The 25,387-nt window shown below is 39.4% G+C and overlaps 1 protein-coding gene across 1 annotated transcript in view; it reads left to right on the top strand.

Moving 5' to 3' along the window:
* ACOX3 (acyl-CoA oxidase 3, pristanoyl) overlaps positions 1–6,727 on the top strand; it is a 33,482-nt gene extending 26,755 nt beyond the window's left edge. Inside the window, exons 15-18 of the mRNA XM_010177258.2 lie at positions 2,079–2,253; positions 2,725–2,792; positions 3,490–3,576; positions 6,315–6,727. Coding sequence (XP_010175560.1) covers positions 2,079–2,253; positions 2,725–2,792; positions 3,490–3,576; positions 6,315–6,434 — 450 coding nt within the window. The 3' untranslated portion in view covers positions 6,435–6,727. The remainder of the gene's footprint in view (positions 1–2,078; positions 2,254–2,724; positions 2,793–3,489; positions 3,577–6,314) is intronic.
* The last annotated feature ends 18,660 nt before the right edge of the window (positions 6,728–25,387 follow it).

Here is a 25,387-nt window from a genome sequence, read left to right as displayed (position 1 = left end):
CTAGGAATGGCTTAACTCCAAATTTCACCGTATATCCCCAAGCTCCCCAAATTATTCCTTTACCTCTATAAGAAAAACTGGCTTACATTCAAGGAAAGAACACTTGTCATTCGTCACCAAGGAGAGAGGTCTGTTCCCTGAAGATGGCTGGTGTCATTCACCTTATCTGCAAAGCTCGTTAAAAAACGTCAGGAAGGAATATTCAGCTCTGCACCTAGAAAGAGCCAGCCTAGCTTCAGTAGGGGGTGGTCTATGTGAAACCACTGGTAGAGTGGAGGAAATCTTTCCTGTTTTTACCCTAGAAGCAGCTTATAGAAACTCTTCAGCATCAAATTCAGAATGGGAATTGCCAGAAATTCAAGTCTGATTGCCTATCAGTTGGCCAGCTCTTGGAAGGCTGACGGCAGGGCCAGTGTGTTAAGAGAGAATGGTTTGCTCAGCAATATGAAGGTTCTCTTCTCTTTTGTGTTCAAATGTGCTAAAATTTAAAGATACTTTAAAGATACTCAACTGCTTTTGAGATAGGCATTGATATACCTTAGGTCATTAGGTTTTCTTTTCTCTCTACAATTCATCTTCAGGACAGTGGGATTTTTTATGTTAAATGGCGTGCCTCAAAAACATCTGAAAATGATTTACAAGCTGTGCTTTAAAGAAGTATACATACTTGATTTAAAACTTTCTGGGCATAAAGAAGCACTTTTCTGTCAGCCCTGTGGCTGACTAATATGTAATATTTGATCTTGCTATGGGAGATCTGGAAGAGATTCCTAGCCTATCCCTAGGTTATTTTGGTTTGGAGATAGCTTGATAGAAACAACACAGATTTGCAATCAAAGGTAAAGAAGGAAATAGAAGTATAGGGGGAAAGAATAGGGAATTAATTCTTAATGCTTCATTTGCAATTTTAAGACTTATTTCATTGTGACTAGGGAATTGTCATTCATATCTAAAAACGTCCATCTAAGTCCTCCCTAAACCTACAGAGAAAAGATGTGTATTTTGCAGTTCATATTGTATCTGAGCTTGGATGTTAAGTATGCTACTGAACAGCTATCCACAGAGACAGTAATCTTTGGAATGTGCCTTTTTTACATGCCACAGTGGATTTAAGTGCAAGGATGATGCAAGTATTTAAAAGAAAAGAGAAAAATTAATCAACTAATTCTAAATGAAAAAAAAACCAAACAACCCTGAACAAATGGCCTAAAAACAAACAACAGCTTACAGTGTTGCAACAAATCAGTTACAACAGCAATGGTGTCATATTCCTCTTCTGTTCATCAGCTAGAATGTTTTGAGTCAGCAGTCTGTTTCACAGTAGGACATGTGTTATGATACAGCAAAGGTGAAGTACATAAAAGTAGACAAGTGTTCCTGTTAGTACCATTACTTAAGGTTTTGTACTCTATATTGGCAGTAACTGGTGACTTGCCTTTCTGATCAGATAGTTGTTGAGGATTCATTGGATAGTTCTTTCAAAATATGGTGCAATCTATTGCAATCCATAAACAGAATCCGCTCATGCTAACATGATCAGATTTTTTATTTATTATTTGAAGGGACTGTAATAAGTTTTCAACAGGTTACTTAACCACTTTGAAGATTTTGTCCTCTTTATAAAACTCTGCATAACATTAAATAAATATAAACCTACCTTTATCTTCTTAGAGTTATATGGATTTATTACTGATCCTAAAGTTAGCAAGCCTGATTTTGCATGGTCATCTCTCTGATGTAACTACTTGATCCCATACAGTCTGTGTGCAACTGCCAAATTACACTGGTAATACAATCTGTGGTCCCGTTGGATTGGTGTAAGAGACTGCCCAAAATGGAACACTGGAAAATTAGGATCTTATTTCTAAGAGGTGTTTCATGTCTAAGCTTTGCAAAGACATTGTAGGAAGAGTTTTCTCCTAGAGTTTCTTCTTGGACTTTCTTTAATTTCAAGCTAGATCAGCAGATCTAAATCAACAAATCTCTACTAACTTTACCAGAGCAATGACATTTTGCACCAACTGAGGATTGCTTCCTTGTGTTTCGTTACTCACTGTCCTTCTTTTCTGTTTCCTAAGGTGTACTACTGTCGATCATTAGCTGTTGCTTTTATTGAACAAACAGTCCTACAAAGATATCATGACTACACTCATGATCCCAACATACCATCTACCCTGCAGCCAGTGCTTAAGAATCTCAGTGCTCTGTATGGACTCTGGTCTTTAAGTAAACATCTGGCTGTGCTCTACCAAGGTGAGATCAGCTCCCTGAATATACTGTGCATGTCACTTTATAAAAGTCCTAACTTGACAGGGGGAGGGAATCCTAATTTAGATTAGGTCATTTTCTTATTGCTTGTGTAATGTAAAACAGTAATTCTGGACAAAAGTTTCAGGAGCAGTAATTGGAAATGACATATTAACCCAAAAGACTGTCTCTTAACTCAGAACTAATGGAGGACTCAGAAGTTTTGATGTGGTCAGTGCTTGAGGAGAGGATGGGGGATAGGCAGCAAGGTGCTGTAGTGTAGCTTGGTAATGCAAAAGGTTCCAAATGGCTTAGATTAACAGTTTTGTAGTCAACTCATTAATGAAAGATAGTTGGTCCACTTACACAGAAGGTTTTATTCAGCCTCTTGAATAGTGAACTGATAAACTCCTTTGTAAAAGGATTGTATCAGTGTAATCTTAACTGGTACAAGCTTCTTTGTGAATGTATTTGCAGGTGGCTATGCTTCGGGTGAACAAGCTGGTAGATTTATTCAGAATGCTATTCTGGAGCTCTGCTACAGGGTAAGCCTTCAATATTGTTTTTTGTGATTAAATAATAATATACTATAGAAATACTAAAAAAGAGATATATCCGTTATTCCATACTTCAAGGGGTAAATTAGCAGGATATTACATTAACAGTTTATGAATAACTTTAAGATTAGGAACTCAGTGACCCTGAATCTAGTCCTACTTTGTTTACGAAAAAAAATGAAAACCAATATATCTTACAAAATAACACTCTATCACTTGTGGCCTTGCAATCTTGAAAGAATCCTAATTAGCATTGGAAAGCCAGTGAAATAGTGCAGTCCGGTTCTAGTTATATCATTATTGTGTTAGCTCATGAATTTTTTTTCTCAACGTAAAAGCTTTTCAAAATGGATTGTATTCTTCACAGGTAAGCAAAATTTCAAAGAAGAATCTGGATGTTATGTTTTTAAAGTTCAAAAATACATGTTTTTATGTGTGTAAACAGTACCATCTTGGTTAAAATGTGTTTTAAGCAAAGGAGGAAAACATTTAAAATACAGTCTCTTTTGGCAGTTACCTTGGGAGGAAAAAATCCAACGTAAATCTAGACTCCTTATTGGGGATTTCACTTAAATTACCGGTACCTGGTACTTTATGAAAATTATCTTTATGCTGCTTTGTAGTTCACAGGTAGCCATAGACAACTACAGAAGTTGCCAAATTCATGTCTTCTGTTTTAAAACAGTTGAAAGATGATGCAGTTGCCCTGGTTGATGTCTTTGCTCCTCCTGACTTCATTCTCAACTCTCCCATTGGTAAAGCTAGTGGAGAGGTAAGGAAACCCATTTAAAATTTGTAAGTTTAATCATTAGGAGGGGTATTGCCTGTAAATAACATATTCAAGACACTTCACAGCTACAAAAGAAGACACTTTTTCAATGGCAAGTACCAGAGTTGAATTGATGTCTGCAGAAAATTTTGCTGGATGTAGACTTCAATGGGAAATTCAGACAGTATGGCTGTAGTTTGCTTTTGTGGGCATCAGTGTTGCTGAACAAAAAAGAATAAATTATACCATCTCCTAAGATTCCTTAAGTAGTATCGTCTTTAGTATATAGCTTAATACCTTGCAGAGGTAGTTAGGTATATTTCTTCTCTGCCTTGGACTTTTCCTGCCTTTATTGGTATTCACATTACACCCAGTTTGTGTGATGTGCATGTAAATGGTGTAGAAATTATTTCTTTCTTTTAATTCTTTATAAAATTTTTGGTTTAATACGAGAAAGGAAAATTTAAAACTTGTTCCAGTTAAAAATTGTATCAGAATTTGCACAGTTCTTTGAGAAATATGTTTATCCAGTGGAAATTGTAGGATATGACAGAGTATCTTGTACTAACCAGTGCAAGGTACAGCATTACCCAAGGATTCTCAGTAATCTTAATACAGGCTTGAAGGGTGCTGTTTTGTTAGCACCTCTCCTTGCTGTAATGAATACATAATCCATCCTTGTTAAGGCTGAGACAGGTTTTTCTGTATAGTCTAAATTACACAAAGCAGTGGTTGAATCAAGAGCATAAGAATGACCATACTGTATCCAGTTCCTCTAACTGGCGTTGGCCAAGGAGAGCACAGTATGAAACAGATGAAATATTGATGTGTTCTTTCCCTGTTGTCTCAATTGTTGGCAGTTGGTGGTTTAAGAGATATCTCCTGCCGTAGGTTGTATTTGTATTCTTTTTAATAGCCACATGTTATCTATCCTCTATTCATTTTTCTCATCCATTTTCCAATTCAGCTGTCTTTTGGCTTCCATGACACCATAATTTCCATAATTCAGTTATGAGTACTGTGAAAAATTACTTCCTAGTCCCAATCCGTATGCATTTACTATCTGTTGGGACCTTTCATTCCTCTGACAGGCCTTGTTTTCTTCTCTGTACCTTTCCTGGTTCTGCCTTATCCTTTCTGAGGTGTCATAACCAGGCCTACAACCAGGATTCAGGATGTGGGTGCACCGTGGATTTGGCTATACTAGGTGATGATCTCTCTCTGCTTTTTTTTTCCTTGACATATTTAAAGAGCTGTGTTTCATTACAAAGTCTCAGCAAACCAAAATTCTTGCTTACTGGCCAACCCTACTCAGCAGGGCCAAGCTGTGGGATAACTATTATGTAGAGGCTGGTCTCACAGTACGGTAGTCTGGTTTACTGTGGATGGACCCTCTAGAGAATCAGTAGAGCCTGGGGAGACTGCCAGGAAGTTTGACAGGATTGCTGAGTCAAGTGGACTCAATGCTTTTCAATATTCTCTGTCTGTGTCTTCGTGTCTAAAGTTGTCCATCGTTCCCATGGTGATCAAGCAATACAGAAAGCAGCCCAGACGTTTCTAACAGTCACTGACCTAACAGAATGATTACTTTGGTAACACAGTCTACAAATAAAGGAGGAAAGGCAAGCCCTAATATCCAACCATCTCAACAAGAGGACTGTAGTCATCACTGGAAACTGTGTTTCCCTTTCTGTAGATTTTAGAGGATTAAATTAATGAAAGAGGTCATGGGAGGGAAATTCCAAAGGTAACTCTTAATAGAAGGAACATAATCTGTAAGAATGTTCAGAATATCTGTATTGTCCAAATACTGTTTTCACCCATTATTCTATCTCTAACAGAAGTGGTGAGCAGATGCTATAGGCAGGAATATAAAACATGGTGCAAGTACGCAGTGATCTCTTCCTAGACTACTCCTTTTATATCAGTCAGATGAAGATTTCTTATCACAATCATCCTAAATGTATAGGGCCAAGCCATCTTTTGATGTAGAAAAAAGGCTTTTCAATTCACACACTGACTGCTTTTATTTTTATATTTTAATATTGTATTGTACTGTACTCCAACTTACTACTGAAAATATGGCCTTCCTTTCCTCATCTTTCTATAATATTATTTAAACTTTTAAGCTTCAATTAATTACGAACTGCCAAATATTGCTAAAGTTACACTTCTGCAGAATTTATTTCCCATATACTTTTTTTTAACCATTCCACATAAAATTGAAAATTGATGAAGATGATGAATTAACAGTCTGCTTATGAAGAGGAATTTCTTATGCTCAGATTGAACAGTTCACATCTGGGAGAGAAGTTATGTTACTTTCCATAGTGGTGTTGAAATAAAGTTAAAACCAGACATGCATGAGTGCTTTCAGACACAGTCTTCGGGTTTGGACAGAACAAAGATTAGCTTAATATAACCTTGTTTCCAAATTTCTACCTTTGATAAGACAAGTCACATCAAGTTGAAAACAAGAAATTATAAAAGTTACTGGTTTCCTGCTTTTATTCTAAGGATGGTCTAAATGATATCACACAGATATCTGATGTTTATAGTGCTTTGAAATTTTGTGCTTTATCTTTGTGTTTATTCTTGCCTGTACATAATTACTCACATTCGTTATCTAGAAATTCAATCACAGTCTCATTTCAAACAAAAAATTAGGTCATTTATCTTACAGCATTTTTCTTGGTTTTATTTTCTGTATTAATTAATCCTTTTTTATTATTATTTTGCAGTTATATAAAAATATGTGGGCAGAGATCCTTCAAGGCAGCAAGGCTCTGAACAGACCTTCATGGTGGCCAGAATTTTGTATTAATAAACCTGTTACAGGCAGGCTGAGGCCAAGATTGTAAACCAAACAACTTGTAAGAGGCTGGATGGGCCTGAGATGGATACCGTATTTCAAACATCAGGAGGAAATGAGACCATATGTCAAACACTGAAAATGAAAGAGATTTTCATAGAGAAGTGCCAAGTTTTAAAATAACTTTGAAATCAAGTCCAACTTCGTCTCAGGGACTGTTAACATAATAATGACAGGAGCAAGAGCAACACATCTGCACAATATTCATATTTACTCAATTAAATACAAAAAAATGCAGATGCATTATGATGACAGAGTTTCTATAAAAGAAATGTTCCAATCAGTCTATTGACTTTACTGTCATATTACAGAAGTTAAGTCAATAAAAAACATTTCCCCCCAGGGATTATGAATAATCTGAACAAAAGCAAAATGAAAGAGATTTTGAAGAAAAAAGACATCAAGAACACCAACAGTGATAAACCTGTGTTAAGGGATGGGAATCATTTCCAACAGCCCCTTTGAAGTCTATGAAGCTATTCTGATTTACTTCATATGCCTCTATTAAACTACTGGATTGCTCTTTCAATGCAGGAGAGGATTGGGATTTTAGATAATCTGTCTTTGAATTGTGTATAACTCTGTAGATAAAATTAATTGAAAATGACTCATTTATACACCTTTTTTAAAAAAAAATTATAGTAATGTAAACTTGTAAGTCTTATATATGTTCTTTGTTGGTTGTAACGTTTTCAGTACTGCAAAACCAGTGTCAAGCCTGGAATACATTGACACACATAGAAACTGCATCTGTGTGTTAACTCAGAATATACTCAGATTATTATAAATATGGTTGTATATGAACATATGACAATGGTAGGCATTATTGCATGTATTAGGATTTTTCTTTTTTGAGCTATATTAACTATTTAATTTTTTTTCAAAAATGAAAGAGACACTAACAAAGCTTTGAAAATTTAGAATATTTTATGTTTAAATATGCTGTGAAAAACAAATTCATTTTTTCCTTTGCTGTACCTATGAACTGAAGTACTGTTAAAATGTAATTCCTGTTGCCCTTAATGTTGTGAGCAATTCTGTCAAGCCAAAGAGATTATCTTATTAGTTAAAAAATTGAGCATTGTTTATGGCTGTTCAGGGATGAATTATGGTTTGGGCTATTAAATAAATGCGAGTTCAGTACTTAAGTGTTGAATTATACTTGAGCAGAATCAGACCCTTGTTCTTGTGGAGTTTTATAATTTCATCTATTGTTGCAGTGTGAATACATATAAAGTTTGTAAGCTTTACAGACTGCCACAATGTGACCAGGTAGTTCTGTAGAGACTTACTTGGTTCCATCTAAATCTGACAGAGCTCAGGAAACATTTCATGTCTGGAGAATGCATCGAAAGGCTAGTGTTAAAGAAATCTCTCAGAGTACCTCAAGGTACATGTATTTAGTAAACAGATTTTTTTAAAGTTTTTTATATGTATTTTAAGAGTAGTTTATCAGAGAATCTGATAACTCCAAGTGCATAATAATGCAAGTACAGTTCAGGACAGGTCAGGCAGAAGCTTTATTAATTATGATCATAGTGGGTGGGTGATGTTGGGAATTGCATCTTTCAGGATCCCTGAAGGTGAGTTGAGCTTTTGGTGGTGTCAGCTTGGGCATCATGTGCTGTAGGGAACCTGCTTTGGCAGGGGGATTGGACTAGATCTCCTGAGGTCCCTTCCAAACTCCACCATTCTGTGATTCTGTGAGAGAACATTCAGCGTGTCCCTTTCTGCTCCTTTGTTCTCAGTCAACTGATTGTAGAGACCCAACCTATATACTGTTTCAGGGGAAAAAAAAAAAAAATTGAAAAAAAAATTTAAAAAAGGGGTGAGGAAAAGCAATCATTTTAATGTTAACAAAGCCAGGTGTCCATCCCAGGAGGCATGGACTTCTTAGGTGACTTGCTAGCTGCCAGATTTTTAAGGAGTCAAACAGAAATAATATGACTATATGAAGAGATGGCTGTAGGTGCAGCCTGTAGTAGTGACACAGCCTGGGTTTTCTTAGCTCAGAAGTGTGAAGTTGGGAACCCCGTCACAGACTGTTAGCTTTTAGTCAACAGGAATGTTTTTTTTAGTAAAGATAACTTCTTAGATAGACCTCTCAATCTTTAATATTAGTAATTTTACCACCACAAGTTCAAGGTCAATTAAAGATGAACACCCTCAACACATTTCAGAAAAAACAAAACAACCCCAAAACCCCAAGCAAACAAACAAAAACCCCGAAATGCTGAAACCGTTGTTTATGGACCCATTGGAAAAATGGATAAAAACTATCTTGTTAAACCTTACCTGTTTTTGGTTTTGTTTTTCTGAACTTCATTTTCTTTGCCACAGATAGTCAGTGTTGCCTGGGGTTTTTTTTTTGTTTTGTTGTTTCTTGTTTTTTTTCTGCCTGTATACTTTCTTCTTTTCTAATGAGGTACCATAATTCAGGATGTCCCCATAGAAGCTCTTTTTCTAGCTATTAAGCTGTAGGAAACAGGCAAAAGTTCAGCCTTCTTTGCTGAAAAAAATCCCTCTGTATAAAGTATTTCTTTTCATTGAACTGTTTTGCCTCTTTTAATAATGTCCAATAGGTGGCATCATCCCATGGAAAAACATAACTAATACAGCTAAATAACTGTCAATAGATATTATAGAATCATGGAGTCTCATTATTATCTTAATCTATTTTCTGTATCTCTAGGGAATCCAGCAAGTCTTTACTGCTTGCATTTGTGCAGACCTGGAGGAAGTAGTCCCAAGGCATTATGCCCAGTACCCAGTGTGAACACCAGGATCTCTGACAGTGAAAGAGGCACACAGGGAAGAGATTCCCCACTACATAAAATGCAGAGACCGGTAGCATTCATTTGTCACTCCACATTCGGTACTGCCGGTTGATTGGCAGCATAACTTCACTGTCTTACACGTGTGCAATTTCACCGTCACCTCTGAGCTCTTCATAAGCGATACAGTCTTTTCCAGCCTCCTTCCTCACAGCTGGGAAACAGAACTGTATATAAATCTTGCATATAAACTATAAGTCTATTTGTGAGGCCTTTGTAGCCCAGAAGAAAAAACAAAGGTGTTTGGCATGTAGCTTAAACCACCTTAATCCAAAAAATACCCCTGAGAACTCAGCTGTGTGACAGTAGAACAGGACGGAAGATGCAATGAACCCCAAAGATACCTACCAAACACATGACAGGATTAACAGACAACTCTGTAGAAAAAGATCCCTAAGCTGTTCCTGCTAATCCTATTTGTTATGACTATTTAGTCAACATCCAAACTCCCTGATAAAAGCTGAGCCCCTCTGTGCTGATAAGGAGTGTACAAACTGGCAGGAAAGTGGTGCGGTTTGTTCTGAAAAGCTTCTAACTTCAACTAGAGCAAGCACTGCAGAGTCCATCAGCAAGAACACAATTATGGGCAGGCAAAATGGGATACTCAGTAAAATGTCAGGATTATGGCCACAGCTTGCACTAAACTGAGAGCTTAGGGATCCTTGGATACCCAGAGGGTTAATGGCAGGAGTTAGAGACCTGAGCAGCAAAGCTGAGATAAGTAAAAGCAGAGCAGCGGTACTGTGAGGCTTTGGGGATTCACTCTATAACACCACACAACTCTACCCCAGCCACAGGGCGATGATGGCTGCTCACCAAGACTGTTTGCAAGTTTGGTGCAGGTGTTGAGTATCTGTTGGGCTTTATATGCTGCCAGCAAAGGCCATCTCCATTTACTCTCACACCCAGTACAAAGCCAGGGCACAGCAAAGGCAGGCTCAGTCTATAGGCCAGAACCACTCTGCACTCAGAATTATCAAAACACTAGTATTTTCTGTATGAATATCTGGATAACCATTCTTTAATCAGTTGTGACTGAATTTCTGACCTGTATGTTAGGCCAGACCTGTGTAATCAAATAACCAAAATAACCTTTTCCACTGAAGTCAACAATAAGCCAAAGGTTCTAGAGGTCTTCTACATCCAGCTTCTCAGAGCAGCAGAAATTGTGTGAACTTGCAGAGCTACTGCATGGAGGGAGAAAAATGTCATGAAATCTGGCATCCAATTATCTACTAAATCATAGGGCAATAATTCAACAACTACCACAAGATGTCATTATTATATACAGTTTGTTCCTCTTTACAGGATATTAAATAAAAGAGGCCACTGGCAGAAAAGAAAAGTCATTTCCCTCACAGTTCAAATGCCAAATAAGTTTGGACTTGTCATTTTAACTTGGTTGGGAAGCTGGGTCAAAGGCTGTCAAAGAGCTTCAGTCCAAAACGATTTGGCCATGGGAATCTGTCCTTTCAAATACTGCTACATGCAGGCAGCTAAATCTGTCACCAGAAAGTTCAATACAAGTAGACCTGGAAGAGCCCCAACCTACTGCTTCCCTGTGCCCCTTACGGCGTGTCTCCTGGATACTGGCATTTTCCTTCTTCCTGACTTTATCAAACCACCTGCCTACCAAGGTTTCCTCTGTGATGTGATGTTTCTACTCATGTGAATGAGTTAAAGGAAAAAAAAGATCTTTTCTATCAGAAAAAAACCCCACATTGTTCATGTGCTCATGTGCATTAGGACACTGAATGCACACACCTCCCTTGCTGATGTGGCAAGATAAATGCATGAATATTTCACATCAGGAGGATGTAGGAGTGATGGTGTCAGGAAAAAGGCTTAGGGAGCCCGATGGGAGCCCGATGGAAGCCCTACCATTTTTACAGCTGCAGTTCTGTGGATGCTGGTTTGCCAGAGGTTCTTGTTTTCTGCAGAGACAAGTGGACTCATACGCTGCTATTGCTGTCTGAAAGCCTCTTTCCCACTGTAATAAATGATATATCATGTGTTCTGCAGAGTAAGAAGTTTCTCTTCTGTTTACCTTTATTCATGTATTTTCTTTACTGACTTCATGTGTTTTCAGACCTGAGTGGTGATTTAATACCAGCACATGCTATCAGCATGACCATTCTCTCAGATGCAACCATATGGCCATCACAGAGGTCTGTGTTTCCTCTTGTAGCACTGTAGCTCCGTGGGCCTTTTCCGATGGTTTGTTATTCCCAGTTCTCGTTAGCCTGAGATCAGAGTAAGGCTCCAGGTCATTGTAGCTCAGATCACTGGCCTAAGGAGCACCACAAGCAAAGGGGAGCTCGCTGCATGAGACGTCCATGTGATAGAATAATCTGAGACAGACAGATCCAGCCACGGGAAGGTCAGCTGTGATCACAGCAGGCTGCCCACAACATTGTCAGTGGGAACAGAAGCAGAAAGCTTCACTCTTCTCCAAGCAAGTCAAGTCTCAGGTTTATCACATGCAAGCAGAGCAATTCACATCATTTCCTTTCAGAGGGAGAAAGAGAGATGAATGCAGTTTTTGCTGAGAGCAACAGTTCTGCTGTCTATCTTGCCTTTTTCTTTCCCAAATTTTTGCGGTCTGGTTGTATTTGTTCAGCATTCCCACAGCATGAATCTCTCTTAAATAAATGCAGTTTCCATCAGGATTTTCTTCAATGTGTATGTCACAGAATAAACCGGTAAGTGTGTGGCTAGAACAATTCCCAGTGGAGTTCCTGAAGCAAATTACACATTTTTAATGTTTTTGTTTGGGAACTATGGTCAACTTGAGTAACCAACATCTGCTGAGATTTACAGAAGACTCCAAAGACCCAGTGTCAGTCGTCAATAGCCCCCTTCACCTGCCCATATTCTTCCACCCTCCTGCAGAATGCCCTCCCCAACTCATTTCACGTGCTTGTCATCTTCTCTGTACTCGTAGCTTTGCTAAAAACTAATTGCCAAATCATAATGAAATATCCATTATTACTCCTCCTTTTATGCAAAGAATATTTTTAAATTGTAAGTTCTTTGATAGAGAAAATGCCTCAATTCATAATGACAATTTTGTTTAGAAGGGCAATTGCTGGCAGCGTACACACCATGGAGGGATAACCAGGAGTTGTAAAACAACTTGTGGAAGGACCAACGTGGAGCTCTAGTGTCGTGAGATCTGTGACTGTGATAGAGACATGTCTCACGCTTTCAACAGGTGATCCATGGGCCAGGACACTTTCTAAAGCACCCAGAGAAAAGCAACTCTACTGCCAGTATGCCATACAGCATATATTGCACTGGCTCTGCCACCTCCACGAGGTCTTTAGGGGCAGCCTGCGTATCAGCAACAGAAAAACATCGTCTGGGATCGAAACCTCTTTTAAACAGTGTATTAAATACATTATTTTTGTAAAATGTAAGAATCAAACCAGTAATCTATCAACAGACATCATTCCCAACAGCAAAAATATGAGCTGAGATGATAAAATTGTTTATAATAAGGCAAAATAAGTATTCAACAAGTAGTTCTGTACTGTATTTACATGCTTTTATCACCAGGATGTGATGAAATACTTTCCAGTCCCTTAGTAACCCAGGAGGCTGTTAAGCAACACTTACAATGGTAAAATCAGCAGACCCATATAACTATCAACAGAAGCTTGTGAAGGCTTGACTAGGAAAACTTGATGGGGCTACTCGTACTCATTTCTGTTATATTTAAGAATATTAAAGAAATTCTACCAGAATAGAATTTGCTGGATATTATACCAAAGTTTTAAATGGCCAGAGAAGTGGTGAAAATGATTCTATCACAAGATGAATACTGGAAAATCTGGAGGATTCAACTAATAAAGTAATTAGCATATAGTAATACCATAAATATCAAACAGAAATTTTATAGAAAATAGGCTGTCAGACAAACCTGATTTCATTCTTAGAGGAGCTCCCAGGTATTCTCACTCTGGTTTTTGAATGTATATGACATGCAATGTACACATTTACCTCTAAGACACCATAGTGAGTGTTACATGACACTGAGAGTAAAAAATTCAGCATTCTATCTGTCAATAAAACACACTTTAATTGGATTAGGAACTTCCTGATTGACAAGATCTCAGAAAGGCATCAGTGGAGAAATCATTGTGTGTGCTTTAGGGATGTTGTTAAGGATAATTCTAGACCTGCCACTGCTTATCATTTTCCTCAGTGAGCTGGAAGTAATTGTAAAATCTCTTTTATTAAAATATGCAGAATATGTAGACTGAGAAATAAAAGTGAAAACAGACTTGACATACAGCATAGTCTGAAATGCTTAATAAATTTAAACCAGCCTGGTTTTCCTGACCCAAGTATGCAACAGCTCCTTCAAAAATGTAGGGATAAAGGGAAATTTTGTCATTCTAGGTCAGACAGTGCTGAGACAAGGTGAATGCTTTCCTCTTCACATTGGCTGATTGTTCTTATAAACAACTGACCTCCACTGATGTATTTGGGAGAGAAAGGTGTGTTTTACAGTTTTTTAAAAGGTTACAGGAGTGTCACAGGAGGAATAGGAAAACCTGTGACCCTTACAACCTTGACATAATCAGGGAATTTTTTCATGTCCAGCCCTAGTTTTAAAAAAGCCTTATCCAAAGTTAGACCCATAAAAATGCAAGCCTGCCTGGCAAATGGAAACTGTGTTGTGGAAAGTGAAAATTTCTAAGAGGAATTCTGTCTCTGTGCTCACAGAAACCAGGTGCCAGACTACTGCTTCCTCAGGGCACAAACCAGCAAAGGATGCAAAAAAGAGCAACAGTATTGACTTCAAAGCTGGAGAAAAGTGTGGTACAACAGGAAACTGGATGAACTCAATGTTTAGCATATCAAAGAGAAGCTTAAAATATGATGCGATTAGAGTATTATTGGCTTGTCCAAAAGTGGAAGAAAATGTTGAATGTCAAAACAAATTTAATTTGTATCCGATCACTAGGGAGAGATTTAAGGAAATGGTTTACTTTGAAGGGAAGTCTGTGCATATACACACATTATTTGGGATGACCAAACAACTGTCTATGGTTTTGTTATATTCTGTACCAAGATCCTTTAAATCTCCTTTTCAGAACAGCTGGTGCCATTTGAACTACCCTCCAAAAAAGTACTTCTCTGAGTGTCATTAAATAATGATTTTTTGTAAGCCCACACAAACACTTGGCTTTTTCCATCTAGTTTATCAGTGATGAGTGTTTGCAAAGTCCAGAACTGAGCACTGGCTGTATTTCACTAGTGTGATGAGGGAGCCAGGAAAAACATATCTCCTGGGGAGTATTCCCAGCTGTAAATTTATTTTTGACACATATAGGGTGGAATTGGGTTTCTGTGCTTATTTTGATCTCTTTACAAATTCTTATTAAAAGAATGTCTTCCAGCTCCGCAGAAACTGCATATCCTGTTCCAGTCCTAAAGCTGTTGATAAGTCCTACAAGCAGAAGCGTGGGGCAGAGGACCACAATTATCAAAAAGTATTTCTTTAGAAAAAACTACCTTTCCCATCTGAGAAAGGGTACCACCATCTGATCCTTGACAAGATCATAAAAAGGAAGAAAAACACAAGTGCCTAAGGCAAGCAACAAGCCCGGTTCTTTGCTCAACACACAAATATTCATGTGGTTGAGCTATGCTTTATGGCAGATGTAAACTGTATATTTTTTTCACAGCAGTCAGTGCATTGAGCGTTGTTGATCCAAGTCACAATCCATCAGCATGGATTCAGTCAGACCACTCTTCGGTCTCACTGGTGGGCTCTGTTCTAGGGTGGCCCCACGACAGTCACCAGATGATACTCTGGAGGTGGTGTGGTGCTGTCCTGCTGTACTTTACTTGAGAGGCAGAAATCCATCCTTAGCCTGCATAGTCCGTTGTGGTTATAGGGAGAGCACATGTTCAGGGAATTTCCTTCTATGTTTTTGGCCCACTTTTTGGTTTGGGTTTCATTTGGGGTTTTTTGATGGGGAGGGAGAATTAAATAAAATGTTGCCTTTTAATCTACCAGATTGTCTGTTTGGACAAGCAAGGAAATAGGCCCAGGGTTACTTACCCATGTTATCGTTTCTTCTCCTCAGTGCCTGTTTTTTCCTAGTGTCTCCTCATTATGCTTCAGCTGTGAGGCCAGTTCCACAGAAAAAGTTGGAGTATTTGTAGTTTTATTTCTGTTGCCAGGCTCCCTGTTCATTGTGGGAGGATTCCATATGCAACCAGAGGATGATTTTCCTCTGTATTAAGAAATAGTCCTGGCACTAAACTATTTGAGTCATCTTTCTGTTTGCTTGACTTCTCTTGTAATAGTATTATCCAAAACTTGATTCACCAGCTAGTCTCACAAGACAGGATTTTTAAATGTTTAAAGAAAAAAAATCTTTTTTTTTTTTCCCATTTTGACCTAAGAAACCTCAGAGTTGAAAGAGTCATGCTGTATTTTGCTTCAGTTGTGGTTAGAGGACAAAAACTTCTACAGAAAAGTACATTCCATAGATGTAAGATTTGCAACATGATCAACTATGTTTTGTTTTATTTGGGAGGAACATGGTAGCATCATCATTAGTAGTGAGATGTGTCTTACCACTTCTGAGAACCACCATGTTACCCCTGAACTACCAGAATGATTCTCTCATATGTATTAAACTTCCCATTCAGGGATGCAACAGTAGTTCAAGAAACACAATTAAAAGTTCCCATATACACTTATTCATAGATATTCCTACATAAGAGTTGAGGTGACTCAAGATATCATAGAATCATAGAATGGTTTGGGTTGTAACGGACCTTAAAGCTCATCTAGTTCCAACCCCCCTGCCATCAGCAGGGACACCTTCCATTAGACCAGGTTGCTCAAAGCCTCATCCAATCTGTACTTGAACACTTCCAGGGAGGGGGCAGCCACAGCTTCTCTGGGCAACCTGTTCCAGTGTCTCACACCTCTCACATGTCATCTGGTCAAATTATGTTCTTCAAGACAAGATTAACTATATCTGTGTTAGTCCTTAAGTATGACATTTTCTTTGATACAGACAATGATAAATTGTAATGAACATACCGGAACAGGCAGGCATGGCTGTTTTTCTAGTAATCTAGGATTTTTTCATCACATGTTTTTGTAGATTCTTGGTGGAGAGAGCTGGAGAGCTTACCCTAATACATTAGATGAAATCACAGAGCAGAGTCCCACCATCCTAACTGCTGTACAAAGCTCTCACAAATATTTCTCCAAATCCTTACAATTTAAATAGAAGATGAGAAATCATGCACTATGAACAAATTAGTATGTCATCACTGGATAGCACAATGTGCAGCAACCTCAGTGTTCCAAGCTCAGTGTTTGGCTATTTTTAGCCAAATTTTTTATAAACATTATGTCAGGGGACTTAAGGGTGAGATGGAAAAGAAGCTAATGGGAAACTTACCTGGAAATTTTCTGAGAGCTTCCTAATTTGGAAAGGAAACTTGTGAGAAAATAGGTAGCCAGCACTTGTCATCAAGGATGGCTTGATAGTGATAGAACAAGGGGAAATGGTTTTAAACTAAGAGAGGAGAGATTTAGATTAGTTATTAGGAGGAAAATTTTCACCCAGAGGTGATGAGGCTCTGGCACAAGTTGCCCAGAGAAGTTGTGGATGTCCCCTCCCTGGAAGTGTTCAAGGCCAGGTTGGATGGGGCCCTGGGCAGCCCGATGGCAACCCTATCTGCAGCAGGGTGGTTGGAATTAGATTATTTTTAAGGTTCTTTCCAACCCAAGCCATTCTATGATGGCATCATGGAGGCTGGAGTAAATACCCAGCCTAATTTCAAAATTAGGATCAGGCTATGATGAGTCTTGACAGTAAAGACCAAGAACTTACATTTAATCTAATGTAGAAGACAGTGGAAAGACACAGAAAGCAAGGGACAGTGCCAAAGTCCTGTGCTAAGAGAAAGTGCAAATAATCTTTTGTATTTGGCACATAAATGATAAGGACAGAGGTGCATTTGCCAAGGACAGAGAAAAGGTGGAAATAATAGATACACAGTTTTATGGGTAAATTTTACTATATGAGTGAGAGGGAAGCCAATAGATTTTGCAGAAAACTTGAACAAGTTTTAAAATTTAGAGCTAGTTTGGACATGAAGACCAGAGTGACTGACTGACAGTAAGTTTTCATCCACAGTGGAAGTCTCTCCTTAAACCGCTGTTTTAAGTAATTACATCTGTTGCAACTTTTGTTCATTTATTTTTTGCTTCCATATGTATCTAGGCAACACCTGGAATAATATTATTCTCTAAAAACTTCTAAAATCCAGTGGTTCATTGCAACATGTTGCAACATTTAAATTTCAAAGATACAGATTTCATACACACACAGAGACACAGACATGCACTTTACAAAACTCAATCCATGCATGTGGTCAGATGCAAAAACAAACAATTTTTAAGCATTCTCACTCAAATAGTTTTCCCTCTGGTTTTTCCTTCTTCTTGTCAGAATTCAGCCAGAAATTGTGTAAATCTAGGTGTGCGTGTATATTTCATAAACACAGAGTCATAACTTTACCACAGTAATAAACTCCTTATGGAAGTATTATGAATGGTAGAGATAATAAGGAATTATTTGTGATACGGTATATTAATTAGAATTATAATGAAGGTTAATAAGATCATTATCTCAAGAGTTACACTGTAAAATGTGGGAGAGGGAATTCTCTTATTACATTCAAGAATTGCAGCAGAACTGTAAGCATATTTTACATTTTAAGTTAATGAAAAATAATTGGATAATCTAATTTGTCTAATGAAATTGTGGTTATTTTTTTGAGTTATAAAGTCACATAGGGGAATTACTGTTACTTTAAGAAATGCATTCTACAGAAGATTATCATCATAGAATGGTTTGGGTTGGAAGGAACCTTAAAGATCATCTATCTTTTTAATTACCTCAAGATGTTTAGAGCTATTTCCTTTTAATTAAAAATCAGAGACCTAATAGCAGTGGTATGCTTAAATAGCCCAGGGAAATCATTTGTTCATCTGTGGTTGCTATGAGAATATTCAGAACTATAGATTGTTTGTGGATTAACGTATAGCTATGTAAACTATAAATGCTTTGAAAAGCTTGAAGGTCTAATGCAAACTGTATTTCGACGCATACACCCTCTCTAATTACTCTAATTACTGTCTAAAGCCTTTCCTTATTAATTTCCCTATGCAGTGCAAATATACAAACTCTGCCATGCCTCATGCAGGTTACAGTGCGTATGTGTGGCAAGGCAAGCAAGTCAACGTTTAAACCACACAAAAAACCCCACCACTGAATAGTCTATGGTAAGCAGTGGCCCCTGAGCCCTGTCAGCCAGTCACAAGTGGTGTTCCCCAGGGCTCAGTACTGGGGCCACTCCTGTTTAACATCTTTTATCAGTGATCTGGACAAGGGGATCGAGTACACCCTCAGTCAGTTTGCAGACAATGCCAAGCTGGGCAGGAAGTGTTGATCTGCTTGAGGGTAGGGAGGATCTGCAGAGGGATCTGGACAGACTAGATTGATGGGCCAGGACCAACTGCATGAGTTTCAATAAGGCCAGATGCCGGGTTCTGCACTTTATCCACAACAACCTTCGTCAGCACTACAGGCTTGGGGAGGAGTAGCTGGAGAGCTGCTCAGCAAAGAGGGACCTGGGCTGTTGGTTGACAGTTGGCTGAACATGAGCCAGGAGTGTGCCCAGGTGGTCAAGAGGGCATACGGTATCCTGGCCTGTATCAGAAAGTGTGGCCAGTAGGACCAGGTAGTTCTCTTACCCCTGTACTCAGCACTCGTGAGGCTGCACCTCAAATACTGTGTTCAGTTTTAGACCTCTCACTACAAGAAGGACATGGACGTGCTGCAACGTGTCCATAGAAGGGCAACGAAGCTGGTGAAGAGTCTGGAGAACAAGTCTTACAAGGAGTGGCTGAGGGAACTGGGGTTGTTTAGCCTGGAGAAAAGGAGGCTCAGGGTAGACTTTGTTGCTCCCTACAACTCCCTGAAAGGAGGTTGGAGAGATGGGGGTCAGTCTGTTCAATCAAGTAACAAGTGACAGGACGAGGAAATGGACTCAAGTTGCACCAAGGGAAGTTTAATTGGATAATAGAAAGAATTTCTTCACTGAAGGGGTTCTCAGGCATTGGAATGAATTGCCCAGGGCAGAGGTGGAGTCCCCAACCCTGGAGGGATTTAAGAGTTGTGTAGACATAGTGCTGAGGGACACGGTTTAGTCAGGGACTTGTCAGTGTGAGATTAATGATGATCTTAGAGTTCTTTTCCAATCTAGGTAATTCTGTGATTCTGTGAAAGGTTTTCAGCTTATGAAGGATCCAGGAACTTTCTGAAGCAGTGAGCAGGAAGCTGCCTCCTGGGGTGTGCACTGACCCACCCCACACGTGGGAACCTGGGGGCAGGAGACCTTGGACAGCAGCTCCACAAAAGCAGTACTTTGTTATCCTCTAGCTAAGCCATAACGTATAACCAGGCCTGTCGTCCTCTGGACTAACGGTTTGGGAAATGTCTTGTTTCTTTGTCCTCAAACTTCATGAAGTATGTGACTGATGCATTGTAAAAGTGGTTAAATCTGGCAACAATCTCAGGTATGGGTTAAATCTGAGCAGCAACAGTGTGCATTTTGGAAGAGTCGCAAGGGGAGTACTAAGAAGACAAGCTGTGGTTTTCCTCCTAGAAGCAAGCGTGAAGCATAAGGTACAGCCTGAACCCTGCACCTCTGGCCATGTGGTTTGACAGCACCTGCCCATCCCCAGTGGTCCAGACAAGAAGAGCATCTGCAGAGGCTCAGGCTGAAACATCTGCACATCCCTCCATTAAAAACACTCCATAACATATGTTACCAAATCATCAAAGCAGCCTGTGATTCAAGATGAGGACTTACAATGAAAGCAGAAGAAGAGTTCATGTGACAAACCTTTTTTTCCATGTAAACATAAGGAAAATCTTTTTCACTGTGAGGGTAACGGAGCACTGGAACAGGCTGCCCAGAGGGGTTGTGGAGTCTCCACCACTGGAGACCCTCAAAACCCACCTGGACGCTTTCCTGTGTGACCTACTGTAGGTGATCCTGATCTAGAAGGAGGGTTGGACTAGATGATCTTTCAAGGTCCCTTCCAACCCCTAACATTCTCTGATTCTGTGATCTATGATACAGTGTAACCAGAAGCAGATTTATAATTGCATCACATTGTTTACACAGCAAAGTAAAAACTGACAGAGCTGTTTTCTCCTCCCACTTGTCAAATTCCATTTTATTTTCGGCTATTTTGGCATTTTGGTTATTTTGATGAAATACATTTTACCATATTACTTTACTGCCTTCCCTGTTTGTCTCATGATTTAAAGATACCGTGAAATTATTAAAGTCCCAAATATATATCTTCCTCAAGAGTGAAAGAAACAAGGATCTATAGACAGAATTAATCCCTTTCAGAGGGCTCTCCTAAACAAAGGGAGAAACAGTTCTCCTCTAAACAGGGAGAAAGCTCTGTTTAGAGCTGCCACTTTGCAAAACTAAGTAGTGTCCTCCAACGACATTACACCAGCAGCTCAGGATGATGAAGCAAAGTTCTGCCTTGCCTGTCACCTCTCCTAGAAATATTCTTATCTTCAGGAAACAACATCTCACAAACCACTGTCAGTCTGTTGCCAGCTGGTATTTTTGTCTCAGTAGAAGAGCCAGAAGACAGCCGTGAAAGCTGAAAAGCAAGATTTCTGATTTCTGTGCTATTTTGATCCAATTTGAACAATTAGCATGTGTTTGTTTCTTTTTTAATTTCCCACAAACAACTCCTCAGAAAATCAGTTGCAGAAATGCTGCTACATGGTCTTCCAGAAACTACATTCCAGAATCCTCCTACTCTTTTGAAACTGGCCTACTGTTGTGTCACAAGATCTCAAAAGCTTTACCTCTGGGTAAAATGTGGACACAAGAGAATGTTGTTCAGACCCTCTGTTGTCTCTTACTTTCATCATTTGTATACTTCCATCTTTCTGTAAGTTTACCTTCCTGTCTGACAGCAATGTAGATGGCAGAGTTGCAACCATCGTTGTTGTCAGTGGACCATACTGGTGGGCCACTGGCTCACACAGCTTGGCTCTAATCTTTCTTTCAGCACAGTTTCTTCTGACATAATCTTAGTCCACCCTGTCACACCCCCCTCCAACCCTTTGAATTCCCAACACAAGGCATCTGTATACAGATGAGGTGTAATGAGGTGACCCTGTGGGAACTTATGCCTCAGATTGGGTGACAGATACACATCTATGAGCCTGCCAGGGCACAGGAGACCAAGACATACTGTCTCATGTGGTGGTGAAAGGAGTGCATGGGGGGCGTAGAAGATTTGCAGTGCTACACTGGGGGTGTCTGAGATCATTCATCAGGATGCATGGCTCTCTGAGCTAATATGTAGTCTTGCTTTCCTGTACTTGTATTCTATCTCACATCTGACCTATATGGAAAGGAAAAGCAAGAAACTCAGTCACCATAGGGTTAACTGAGCTATACAGGTGCCACAAAACCATTAAGAGGAGGCAGGGAGCCATGGCTCTTTAGCTACCAGCCCAGAGACCTGACCATGTGACAGCAAGTACAAGCCACTCAACATCTTGCCTTGCTTTATTGCCCATCAAAACAAGTCCTCTCTTCAACCTGATGGCACCTTCTCAACCTCTGCCTCTCTGCTGCCAAACCAAGCTCAAGATGCCCACAGCTCCTCTCTCGTCCCACAGCACTCTACCCATTTCCCCTATTCTTCTCTGCTCTGCTATGTCCTAATTCTCCTCTCCATAAATATTCACCTATGAGATTCACATTTTTCTTGTGCCACTCTATCTGAATGCCACTATACTTTTTGACACAGTAAAATTAACATACTGGAAATCCTCCCTTAACTCAAGTGTGTTTACAGCCAGAGATTCCTTTTCTTTATTTCCTGGCTCTGAGGTTTGTCAATGGGACAATTTACATTGATGCAGACGTGGCATTGGTAGGACTCCTGTTCATGTCCCCTAGAGTCAGTGGGTATGAGATGGCCTGTGCTGTTCTCAACTATTTGGCATGTTAGCATTAAGCTGTCTGTAGCTCAACCATTTGCTGGGAACTATGTTTGATATAGTTTCCCCAAAGAGCCAGAGAGAACAGTAGCATCATCCTGCTCACGTAAGTAAATAATAAAAGGCAACCCATGATGAAGCTATTGCCATTTTTCTTTCTACTTCCACCCACTGCGAGTAGCTAAGCAAGGAAGGACCTCCTAAGTGTCCCTCTGTGAGTACTAAGCAACCCTTATCCCCTTATCGTATTAAAGATCTTCCTCATATTAGGAACTCTATAGGCACATTGAGCTGAAATTATGTACTCAAGTTTGAAAAATCTAAGCATTCGCAAGTTAGACTTCTGTACTGAATGGCAATGGAAGCACAACCATCACAAGAGGGGTTTTTCAGCATCTTAAAGGAGTTGATGGCTCGGGCTAACAGTATATAGATAGTTTCTATGGCAAGATACTTTTTTGTCCAAGACAAAGGTCAAGCGCATCTGGAAGACATACTAGTTGCGTCCTATAGAGACTACAACAAATATCTTGCTGCCAAACTCTACTATAAACAGGCACAAAGGGCCAATCTGCTGATTTTCCCAGCTGTCACTGGTTTGTTTAAGGGGTTATGTTGGTTTTCAATTATTGTCCTGTTAAGAAAAAAATGAGATCTATTGTGTAAACTCTATGCCAGATTACCATTGTTGCACGCTACATTTCCTTGAATTTTGAAAAGCTCATTTTCTGTTGTCCTATTTATTTCCTTGGACTGTATATAATTATTAAATAGTCCCTAATATTCTTTAGCCTTTTCACACAAGACAAACATATTTCCTTGAAATAGTTATAGCAAGAAATCTGCTTTAGGTGGGACAACCATTTGCTGTCCCAATCTAAACTGTCCAATACACCTTTAAACATGCCAATATTCATTCTGACTTTATTTTTGAAGTACTAAACTAACTCACTGTAATCACATTACTCAAAAGTGCATGGCACAACTATGGGTGAAAAAGGTATCATCTGGAAAAACACAAACAGAAGAAGGTGTATAAATTATGAACAGGAGAGGTGCAGGACTTGCTAATAGGAGACACCCTGCAGACAAAGGCATCCAAGCCTCTGGTCCTCTCTGCAGTTACAGAGCCTAATTCAGGGTGGAGATCAGATTGAGATGTCTGAAATGCACTTCCCAGAGCAGTGTCTTTACTGCTTGCTTCTGAATGGCTTTGGAGTCCCTCCCGTTAAAACTAGGCCTACATGCATCCCAAGGTGTCAGAAGCAGAGCTACAGCTCAACAGCAGAAGTGTAGACCTGGTCCGTGGGTCCCAGCTCCTTCTGTGCTCGGCAAAGCCCCCAGCAGATAACCTTCCTTGATTTGCTTGGCTGAAGCTGAGCAGGAGGAGTGTAATCAATGGCATAACTCCATCACATCTTCAGTGAGGTTATGCTTCTGAACAGGATCTCCACTGGTTACTGCAATTCAAAATGCTATCAGTTTACATTCACCAGACTGGATTCTTGTGATTCAAAGAAAAGTTAAAACAGTCTTATTTCAATATTAGTTTGTGCATTTCATTAATCACCTGTGGAGTAATATATTGCTTGAGAGCTTAAAAATTAGTAAAGGAGTGTTAAATGCAGAAAAGCATTAAAACGGATGGACTTGCAGCAGCTGGTTTGAATGGACAGGCAGGAGGTGAAGGACAGCATCAGACAATTTTTTGTCTTTATTCCTAGAATCCAAGCAAGTGAGAAACTGCCATTGCAGCTGCTTCTTTTGCACCAGCAATTTTATTCTTTGGACAAGTAAAGTAAGGAAATAGAGATCAAGAAAATGAGAAAACAAGAGTCAAATTAACTTTTGCTTGTAATTTCTTCCACTAATTAAATGAAGATATAACACTTGGTGAAAAAGCTACACCACAGAGAGTTTGCTAGGGATTTACAGCACTCTCCTGTGCAGTAGCTGCCTTCATACTTACTTGCTTATGGCCTCAACTAAATTTTAGGCTGCTGTGACCTTAATTTAGCCCTTAGTGAACTTTGCCCCTAAACTTAACTGCTTGACCAGCAATGTAGATATATACAATGCATGATCACACAGATATATATAAGGAACAAACTTTCTTCCACTGACTTGTCAGCACTTCTCTGGTCTTTGGCTACACTTTGCTAAAGCAGGACAAACTGGCTGTGTAGAGCATATTTATAAAAATTTTTTTCTACACTTACTCTTTTTTTTACAGACTAGGTAGAGTTAAATATTTATGAAAATGATGATTCAGCTCCTTTATTTACACAGAACCTCTGTAGGTCACCAGAGGTGGAGAACTATTAAATGCCTGCCTTATGAGGTGATTCACAAAGTGTGATTTGTTTTCCTGGGAACCCTGTGTTACTAGAGATGATAGGATCTGGACTCAGTTCCAGGAGAAAGGGGAAGACAGCACCAGCATGCAATGGGAGAGGCTCTGGTGAATCAGCACATCTGAGACAACAGCAAACCCAGACCACAACCAGTATGTTGACTGGGACCTGTCTGAGCAGCAGGTGGACGTTAGTCAGCATCTACCAGGAACATCCACAAATGCAATCCCCGGTGTACTTCACTGGGCACAACCCCAGCTCGCAAAAAACTTTTGAAACTGCCAATTCTGTGACATGAACAAATAAATCTTCTTCAAATACAAGTCAGGCACGGTGGGAGCAAAACTTGGGCTTGGTCTGCAAGCTGGACTTTGGCCAAAGGGCCTTGAATACACTGGGGTATGGACAGACATGTAGGAAAAATATAAGATTTAATCTCAGATTTTTACTCTGTGTATAGTACCTGAGTGAGGAAATCACTTATGATCTGTGATACTTCAACACGCTACAAGCTGAGCAAACCTCCATCTAGACCTAAATTTGGCACAGAGGACTGATGTCTGAACCAGCTTCTCCTGGACTTAGATATTGACCAAATGTTGCAGCTGAAGTGATCATCTTGAACAACTGGTGTCATCTACCTGGACTTGTGCA

Source organism: Antrostomus carolinensis, unplaced genomic scaffold (genome assembly GCF_000700745.2).
Source record: "Antrostomus carolinensis isolate BGI_N321 unplaced genomic scaffold, ASM70074v2 scaffold8431, whole genome shotgun sequence".
NCBI lineage: Eukaryota > Metazoa > Chordata > Aves > Caprimulgiformes > Caprimulgidae > Antrostomus > Antrostomus carolinensis.
This window is presented reverse-complemented; position numbering and strand designations above follow the sequence as displayed.